General features: G+C 40.9%; 1 protein-coding gene across 1 annotated transcript in view; it reads left to right on the forward strand.

The window, feature by feature from the left end:
• Nucleotides 1–10,232, forward strand: part of CSMD1 (CUB and Sushi multiple domains 1) — a 1,215,136-nt gene that overhangs the window by 985,183 nt on the left and 219,721 nt on the right. The window contains exon 38 of the mRNA XM_017887857.1: nucleotides 3,203–3,319. Within this exon, the coding sequence (XP_017743346.1) occupies nucleotides 3,203–3,319 (117 nt within the window). The remainder of the gene's footprint in view (nucleotides 1–3,202; nucleotides 3,320–10,232) is intronic.

Below are 10,232 nucleotides of genomic sequence, written 5' to 3' on the forward strand. Positions count from 1 at the left end.
AAAAAAAAAAAAAAAAAAAAAAAAAAAAAAACAAGCCCCAGAATGGTCTCGCGGTTTTCTAGGGCCCCACAGCGGGGTGAGGGTCTCATCACAGCAGGTGGCCCGGGACCTCCCTGTCTCGCTGCACCACAGGGCTCTTCAGCACCGTGTGTCTGTGTCCTTCAGGAAAAATCCTATGCATTCTTTCTCCCCTCCAAATCAGGAATCCATACAAAATAAGATGTCTAAATCCAGTAAAATATAAGGTCTCTAGCCATTTTATAAAAATAAATTCCTTTCCCTTTACAAAAACCATATTTACCAATAACTCTAAATACACTATTTACCTGTAAGAAAGGGTCTGGCAACGTGACGACCACACAGAGATGGACACTGAAGCAATCTAAGACATGGCAAGCCCAGTTGCCTTAAAATGTCACAAAGGGCTGGGCATGGTGGCTCAGGCCCATAATCCCCGCACTTTGGGAGGCTGAGGCAGGCAGATCTCCTGAGGTCGGGAGTTCGAGACCAGCCTGACCAACATGGTGAAACCCCGTCTCTACTAAAAATACAAAAATTAGCCAGGTGTACTCGCAGTCATGGGTGCCTGTAATTCCAGCTACTCGGGAGGCTGAGGCAGGAGAATCACTTGAACCCAGGAGGTGGAGGTTGCAGTGAGCTGAAATTGTGCCACTGCACTCCAGCCTGGGCGACAGAGTGAGACTCTGTCTTAAAAAAAAGTCACAAAGGAAGAAAAGATGGATATGCATCTTTTGCAAGCTCTGTTTTTATGCTTGTCTATTGACTTGTAGTTTTCTAGATGAACAACAGCAAAAACAAAGGATTATTGTGGCTTTAACTAAGCTCTCAAGTAATTAGGTGATTGTTGTGTGTTTGACAGGAGATGAACCCAGGGTTCAGGCCCCTGATCAGTTTCGCATCACACAGACATTTGGTCTGTGTGGGACACAGACACCCGTGTTGATGATGCCGTCTACGTTCAGGTCCTGGGCCAGCCCCTCCTGCAGGGCTGCCTCTGTCCTCAGCTGAAGATATATATAGGTGTTTGTATTTTATGATTTACAGTTGCATGTGTGTGCGGAAATCATGCTAAAATCAAAAGGAACTTTTTAGTTCCTGGTTTAGTTCCTGGTACCACGTTTACTGGTTCTGTTGTTTTCCTTTTTTTTTTTGTCATTGATTCCGCATTTTTCATTCATGTCTTCCCTGTAGTTGTGTTAAAGAAAAGGGGTCACAATTCAGACCCCAAAAGAGGGTTCTTGGATCTCACGCAAGAAAGAATTCCGGGCGAGTCCGTAGAGTAAAGTGAAAGCAAGTTTATTAAGGGAGTCAAGGAACAAAAGAATGGCTACTCCATAGACAGAGCAGCCTCGAGGGCCGCTGCTTGTCCATTTTCACGGCTATTTCTTGATGATATGCTAAACAAGGGGTGGGTTATTCATGCCTCCCCTCTTTAGACCATTTAGGGTAACTTCCCCACGTTGCCATGGCATTTGTAAACTGTCTTGGCACTGGTGGGAGTGTAGCAGTGAGGACGACCAGAGGTCACTCTCATGGCTACCTTGGCTTTGGCAGGTTTTAGCCGGCTTCTTTACCGCAACCTGTTTTGTCAGCAAGGTCTTTATGACCTGTATTTTGCACTGACCTTCTATCTCTGGCTGTGACTTAGAAAGCCTGAACCATCTGGGAACGCAGTCCAGTAGGTTTCAGCCTTATTTTATCCAGCTCCTATTCAAGGTGGAGCTGTTCTGGTTTAACACCTCTGACAGTTGAATATGCATATCTACTGTCACTGCAGGTCACAGGAGCCCTCAGGGAAAGGGTATTTCTGCTAAACGTATTTAGGCATGCCACTCAGATTCACTGGTGTGTCTTCAGCACAGTCAGCAGCTGCATGGACAAAGTGCAGACGGGAGCCTGGCCTTGCAAATGCCTGGTCTCTCCCACAAAGAAATCGCCTTGAAAGGTTATACTTTAAATAGCAACACAGTTGATGCTGTCCAAGACTTTTCCAGAATTATGACTCACACCACAAAAATACACTTTTAAATGTTTGTAACTCACATTTTTCAACTTATACAATGTTTGAAATCCAGAATATGGTGCCCTGGCTTGAGCAATCACCATATTCACTAGACTTGAGTTTTAGCTATTTCTTATATTAAATTACAAATAAAGTGTTTCAGCCTTGATGATGATTAAAAAACAAAAAGGCTTCACTACCGGTCCTAGGCGGCCTCTAAAAGAGGGCTTCCAGAAAACATTTTGTTTAAAATATTTTGCATAATGAGAGCATTGTTAGAATAAAGCCATTTCCTTTGGGCTTCCTGAAAAGAAGTGGCATTATTTGCATAATTTTGGAATATAAGAAATTATTTTAATAGGTTGCAAATGGTCAAAGATTGGAATTTCAAATGCTTCAACTTATATCACTGGGCATGTTTGTTGTAAAACCAGTTGTGTTTCTTTATAGTCAAACCTCAGATACAGTAGCAAAACATGTGAGTCGCCAAGATAAGGCAAGATGCATGAACTTATTTCACCCTCTCTCACAACATAAGATTTCCTGGGGAGAAAGTGGTTGCAGTTAGCTGCATTCCAAAATTGAAAAGCTATCTGACAGTCATGTGTCCTGGCTGAAACGGGTTCTGGAAGCAGACGCAGCTGGAATGACCTTCTGGTTGTACCGTTTACCAGGCATGTCACTTTAGGCAAATTTCTTAATCTCTTCCAGGCCTGGTTTCTTTGTGTGTAAGAGGGGAACAGTCATCCTTTCAGGGTTGTTATGTGAGTTAATCTATGTAATGTATATCTAGGTACAGTAAGTACCACATAGTTAGCAATCAATAAATAGGGACTAATACTACCTCTCAATGAATCGCAGCTAATAAACTGAAGTCTATTTGATGCCTGACTGCAATGCAGACATTAAATGGACTAATCTTTACTGGGAGCCTTTGAGTATGAGGAGAAGATGGATCTTGAAAAACGGTCTTTATTCTAAAGCAGTTCACTGTCAGGAGGGAGAGCACAGCTCATAAATAACTAAGGCACACAGCACTGTATCGTGTGCTATAATTAGGGGCGGAATTCAACTCCGAAGACTTGCTGTTTCTCAGCATAGTTGAGTGAAACAGATAGGAGCAAAGATTCCAGGGAGGAAGTGAGGACCCGCAGGACTGACATCTTGTCCACTTAACAGCCACCTGTGGAGGGACGCTGAACACTTTGGGCGGTGTGATCCTGAGCCCCGGCTTCCCAGGTTCTTACCCCAACAACTTAGACTGCACCTGGAGCATCTCATTACCCATCGGCTATGGTAAGTGAAAACACTGTCCATTCCTAAAAGTTCATTTTTTTTCATTTCCATCTCGGAAAGAATTAAGCAGAATAAAATGCCTTGTTCTGTTGACATAACTGTATCTGTAATTGAAAGTGGCATACAGATTTAAATAAAGCTTTCGCAGAGTAACTTTGAGAGTAGAAAACTTATTTGAAAAATCAACTGAACCATGCAACTCTTTTCAAGGCAAATTAAATTGGCCAAATGATGATATCATAGGCACAGAGTGCAAAATGTAGCATCCCTAATTCAATTATCAGTGTCTTTATTTATAATAACGCTTTTTCTAATCTATCTCTGGAAGTCAATAATGGTTATTGTTTCTTCTGGATAATTTCGAAGGTTTTTTAAAGGTTATGACTCCTTTTAAAATAAATATAAAACAAATTTTAAGACATAGTATGGTATCATACATTTTTATTATATATTACATTGTTTCCAGGTTAATAAATAAGTTGTTTTTTAATATCTAGTTATTAACATTCAGGTTATTCACCTTAAATAATTCATAAATTTAATTGTTATGTATACTATTATAGAACCTTTTTCCGGCCTCTCTTCAGAAATGCAGGGTCTTTGTGAAACTTTGATCCCCTCTCACGCCTTTCCCTGTCTGCCTCCCGGTTTCCTTCGTATTTTAGTTCTTTTATTTGGGTCTCCCCTACCTGTGATTTTCTCTACAGCACTCACTCTAGGTAGACGAAGTTAGGTACTCAGTGAATGTCCTAGGGCAGAGTAGCTGGGTACTTCTGTACTAAATAGTAGCTGAATGATGAATGAATGAATACAACCGTAAGTAGAAATCACTGCCCTGGAAGAAGATCACACTCTTTATTCAAAGCTTCTGCTTTTAGAATCTGTGCCCAGGATGGCAGTAGCAGGAGGAGTGAGCAGTCAGGGTGGGCTTGCTCAGCAGAGAGTGGCCGGGGAGTAAACAGTCGGAGTGACAGCCCTGCAGGCCAATCAGGCGCCGGACATGGGAAATGCAGTCAACCAACATGACCATTCTACCACGAAAGAGAAGGACCGTGGAAGAGCAGCTCGACGGGGGCAGCCTGTGGAGTCCATCCCCACCCAGTTATCTGTAGGAGGCCACGTCTGGTGGTGGTCGAGGAAGGGAGAGACTCTGTGGAAGGATTTTTATAGGAGCCCCTTATTTCTCCCAGGTTTCTTAGTTTGCTAGTTTTGTTTTTTTCAATCATCATCTCTCTGAGCATAAGGCAGTGATTCTGCTAGGGCTAAATGAAACGGAGAGCTGTGAATCACTTTCAACAACATTGGCTCCAGTGTTCCCCCAAGCTGGGCCCATCGTCCTTGCCATGGAGATCTGGAGACATGAACTTGTTGAACTAATCTTTGGAGTCAAGGGTTAAGAATTATTTCAGAGATATGTGTAACCCTGGATAGTTTCCATGGCTGCAGTGCTCTTAAGGACCACAGCCGTGTTGGGCAAATTATTGTAGTCATGAACTTCAGAGAATGAGAGAAACCTGAGGCGAACTGCAGCGATCCCTGAAGGAGGTGTGGTTTTCTTGAATGAGTTCATCCACAGGAACCCCAGCTTCCTCATTTCTATACCTGAAATAGCTACATAAGGTTATGGTGAGGGTTAATTAAAATAATTCTGGCTATTGGCAGGCTGAGGCAGGCAGATCATGAGGTCAAGAGATCAAAATCATCCTGGCCAACACGATGAAACCCCGTCTCTACTGAAAATACAAAAATTAGCTGGGCATGGTGGCACTTGCTTGTAATCCCAACTACTTGGGAGGCTGAGGCAGGAGAATGGCGTGAACCCGGGAGGTGGAGGTTGCAGTGAGCCAAGATCGCCCCACTGTACTCCAGCCTGGTGACAGAGCAAGACTCTGTCTCAATAAATAAATGAATAAATAAATAAATACATAAAAATTCTGGCTAGAAGATTAGTGCAGGGCATGGCATGTGATAAACAACAACAACAACAAAAAAAGTGAAACAAATAATAAAATCACCTAGTTGTAATTTGTATTATTCTTCCAAATGTTTGCCACCTTCCTCTCAAAACTAACCGGAAACATTCTATGAATAAAATAAAATTGGCATAAATATTTTCTTAACTTATTTTTCCAATGTTACTATTTTATCATTTCTGAGAAGGGTATCATTTAGTATGTTTTCTTATTTATTTATTTATAAACTATTGTGCGAGAGAATAATTTGGGAAAAAACTTCAATGAAACCAAATTGTCTAAATTCATATTTGGGATCTATAAACCTAAACAAACTATTTAAAGAAGATTGAAATGAAAATTATGAAATATCTTTAAACTGATGTAAATCTTTTAAAAATTTGATATTGCATAGCATGAGGGTTTAAAGAGGATCTGGAAGAGGAGAAAAGAAACTTTATCTCAAATCCAACAGGCATAAAAAATATTATCCCTAGCTTTTTAGAATAGATGTAGGTATGCTTCACAATAATTTGTTATAGATTACATTTGAGTAATGTGCCAGGGTTGCCTCTGATAAATTGTATAACCTCTCAGTAGTAACAGATGCGAAGTGAGAAATGGGGAGGAGAGGGATATGAGTGGCCATGCGTCCCCTGACATGGTCAACATTTGGAATGATGATGTCCCTGGTAGGAGTTCTTTCTAGAGCTACATCATTTTCGATCAATTTGCAAAATCTGAGAAAATTTTACTATCTAGCTTTCAACCCCACATCGTTTTTTTTGTTTTGTTTTGTTTTTTGTTTTGTTTTGTTTTGAGACGGAGTCTCGCTGTGTCGCCCAGGCTGGAGTGCAGTGGGGTGATCTTGGCTCACTGCAAGCTCCGCCTCCCGGGTTCATGCCATTCTCCTGCCTCAGCCTCCTGAGTAGCTGGGACTACAGGCGCCTGGCACCGTGCCTGGCTAATTTTTTTGTATTTTTAGTAGAGACGGGGTTTCACCGTGTTAACCAGGATGGTCTCAATCTCCTGATCTCGTGATCCGCCCGCCTCGGCCTCCCAAAGTGCTGGGATTACAGGCGTGAGCCACCGTGCCCGGCCCCCACGCCGTTTTATAGTGAAAAACATTTAAGTAAATTACTTCTATATATTCATGGCCTTCCTTAATTCCTGCCTCTTCTCGCTCATAATATCCACTACCAGAGCTTCAAGTCTCCCTTCTATGCACATGAATTTTAAACCAACATCATGAGTCTTGTTGTCAAATGTCAAACCACACTTCGGCGGCATATGAACGATTTCATCTGAGTCAGATTCTCCTATTCAATTCCTAATTCATACCCACAGCACTGCACAGGTCATTTTTCTTTCTCTGAACCTTATCTTAGTCTTGTCAGCAAGCTCTTCTCAGAATATCCCAGATCATAAGCAAATATCAGATAATATCCTTGGAAATTTTGAGGAAGTAAGTTTGGGGTTCAAGCTCAGACGTCTGCACTTACAAATCAAGCACTCACTCCAGAAGTTTCTTACGTGAAACAAAATGGGAATATAGCGGAGGTGACCACAATTATCTTGTAATTATGACTTCTCCCCTTTTTGGTCTCTCATGTTGCTTCCTATTAATAGCCAAACCATAAAGTGATTCTGGAACATTTCCTGTGGTTACAACTCAGAAAAGGGCCCCTTATTTCCTAACGGGACAAACAGGGAGATTGGGAAGGTAGACAGGTATTTCAACTGATGTCACACAAAAAAATATCTTACCAGGATGATGCTGTTAGGGTGATCTTGGTGATCAGGTTGCAAAAGAATAGCCAGAAGATATGTCTTCTTTAATACTCAGAAAAGGCGTATATGTGATAGGTAGTTCACAGGAGTAACCATGGTAGAGTTAACCAGCTCCCTGTAAGGGCAAATGGTGCATTGCTATTACTAGGCTGCCTCTCCCCTCCTCTGTGTTCAGAGGTTTGGGAAACTGTGTTAAACAATGTTTCCTTTGAAGTATCACTGGAAATTTCATCAAGAAACAGACATTATGGGAAGCTTGATTGCCTTAGACCCTAAGAGAGTGTCATTTGTATCTACTTAAACTTGCAACGGTAAGTAACAAGGAAAATGACTGCCCGGCCAGGGTGCTCAAATTTTATTGTGTGCCAGAAGCCTCAATGGAGGTTGTGTTGTTACAATGTAGCTTCCGGTGGCCTGTTTCCTAAATTCTGATTCAGTGCCCCTGGCTGAAGTAAGAAATGAATTTGGCATCTTCCTAAAGCAAACTCCAGTTCCTTGGATGCTGGAGTCAAACTCCTTCAGGAAGCCTTCCTCCAATTTATAGAAGAATACTTTCAATCGAAATAAGATGAGGAATGCACAAAAATTTTCACAAGATTCTTATAAATATTATTTAAGAAAAATTGCTTTCATGTAAACATGTGGAAATCATGAGATTTTGGCAAGTTGAAAATAGAGATAGAATATTATTGAGTATGAAACAGCATGACAAATCAAAACTCCAAAGTGAATTACAAAAGAAAAAATGAAAAATTGTTCTTGCAAAGCTTTCTTAAATGTAATTTCTAGGCTTCAGATTGTATAGCTAGTATCTGAACATACATGTGTCCCCTTGGCTGTCAGTTTTGGGATTTGGATTCTCAGGGCACGGCTGTTCTACCAGTAAGCGTGCTCCTCCAGTTACTCTGAGTAATAACGCTTATCCGGAATATAAGACGTTATTGCCATTTCTTGAAGAAAAATATATGTGATGTTTTTCACCTTGGGAGGATTTTATTAGGTATTACGGATCTTCCCATACAACAGGATAAGCGTGGGATTGCCTGATTGATTATCTAATCCAGGAGTTAAGCAGTTGCCAGTTTAGTCAAATAATTCTTTTGATTAACTCTACTCCCAGAGCCCACTCCCGTGGATCGAGCCACAATTAGAATTGGTAAAAGCATAGGGACATAGCTGCTTTGGTATCACGTGGAAATCATCCTGCCTCATTTTCCTAATTATTCATTCCATGAACAACTGTTTTCTACACCCTGCCTCAGTAACCCACAGTGACCCACACAGCCTGTTCCTCAAAATGACCAAGAGAACTCTAGCCAAAAGGACTGAGGCGGTTGGCAGCATAAGCTGTGGTTGCTCACCATTTGGGGCTCTGAGTTGAGCTGAGTAGAAATCTTAGTCCTACCAATGATTATACAAGATACCAGAATGTTTTTGAAACTTGTTTCCTTATTTTTAAAGGGAATATCATAAAATATCAGTCCCATAGGGCTATTTTGAAGTATTGTAAATGCATGACATAGGACATTACTTAAGTGCTGTTTTTAATAGCTAAACCAAATTTGAGTTTAGTTATCTAGTAGCTAAACCCAATAGTTGTGTGCCATTTTCTTTCCTTTTTTACAGACTTGGCTTGTTGTTTTGTGATGCTCTGGCAGAACTCAACCAACTCAGGATTTCTGTCTCGGTTTTCTTGAGAGTATCTAAGGGCACCATGAACAGAAATGCAACCAAGATTTCTATCTGCCTTACTCCATTACCTTTTATACTTAAAATCTACTGCACTAACCGTGCACACAATGCTGTCCAATATTCCCATGCCATCAGACTGTCTGGAAACATAGGGACAATATAAAAGGTTCTTTAGAATGTTCAATAGATTCCATAGGTATTAACACTTTTGCTATATTTTTATTACACACAGAAGGTGCAAAACAGAACAAGTAATATTCACAGGTTCTATCAACTAAAGACTAAGGTTTAACTCTGAGATCATGGTCACATTACTATTCAAAGTTTTGTCAACACCAAAGGCAAAAATTCTCTGTGTAGGTGACTTGTCACAGGCATTTAATTTTCAATATGTAATCACAATTGGAGAAGAGAGTGCTGGGTATATTCTACCAAAGGTAAGCATTCAGATTTTTTTGTTGTTGTTGAAATAATATATATATTTTTAGTACTTTCTGAGATAATAGAAGGATAACCAGGTTATGCTTATTTTAATCCTTTTATTTGGGCTTTACAATGTCAAACTGGATGCAATTTGCTGAAAATTAGATAGCTAAATAATTCTATTTTAAGCCAGATTAGAGCTGGGCTCTGTTCTATTTTCTAATATGGATTAGGTAGTTTGATGTGTGGCTGTATAATTTATCCTGCTTAAAATGGTAATTTTGCTCACAATATTATAATTGTCATAATTCCATTTCCTTTTCAAGCTGAATTCCAAATCAGTAACAAACCACTTTCACTGGATCCTGTACTTTTGAGATGTTGAACATCCTCCATTTCTTTGCACCCTGATCCCTTTGCAAGTTGTTATCTTTCGTGACTGTGCCGGCTCATGAATTTCAAAATGTGTTTCTGGATAAATATGTCTAAAGTCTGCATGTGCGCATCCGAAGTGAGCACATTTCCACCCATTTCCCTACCATTAGATATTAAGTGTTCCAGTCTGGCCCCAGTGTTCCTTTCTGGTACTCTGGGCATGCATAGAAGTGCCAGCAATTCAACAGGTTGTTTTCTGTTACTCTCGGGTCAGCTTCTTGATTCCGCCTGGTTGTAATTAATGTGAGGAATGTCAATAAAACTCTGTGGAGCACGTGGATTCAGTGTTCCTAAGACAGTCGCACAAACACACATGTGCACACACAAATGCATGCACGCACGCACACGCCACACACACACACCCCTACTCTTTAGTATGGTTTATTTATTAGTAACAAAATTCATTTTTATTAGATTCATAGGCCATACCATCAAACTGTGTTTTTAGCTCAGTAGTGGGTAAGTGGACAGGCAGATCTGGATGTGCCACTGGCTGAGCAGTCCAGGAGCTCAGGTGTCACAGCAGGCAGAGGAGACAGCTCCAAACCAAGGGATACGGGAGCCCCTGGACCCCCTCCCTCCCTTTACCCCTCCCTCCCTTCCTCCACCCCTCCCTCCCT

Source organism: Rhinopithecus bieti, unplaced genomic scaffold, assembly GCF_001698545.2.
Source record: "Rhinopithecus bieti isolate Rb0 unplaced genomic scaffold, ASM169854v2 scaffold_15838, whole genome shotgun sequence".
Taxonomy (NCBI): domain Eukaryota; kingdom Metazoa; phylum Chordata; class Mammalia; order Primates; family Cercopithecidae; genus Rhinopithecus; species Rhinopithecus bieti.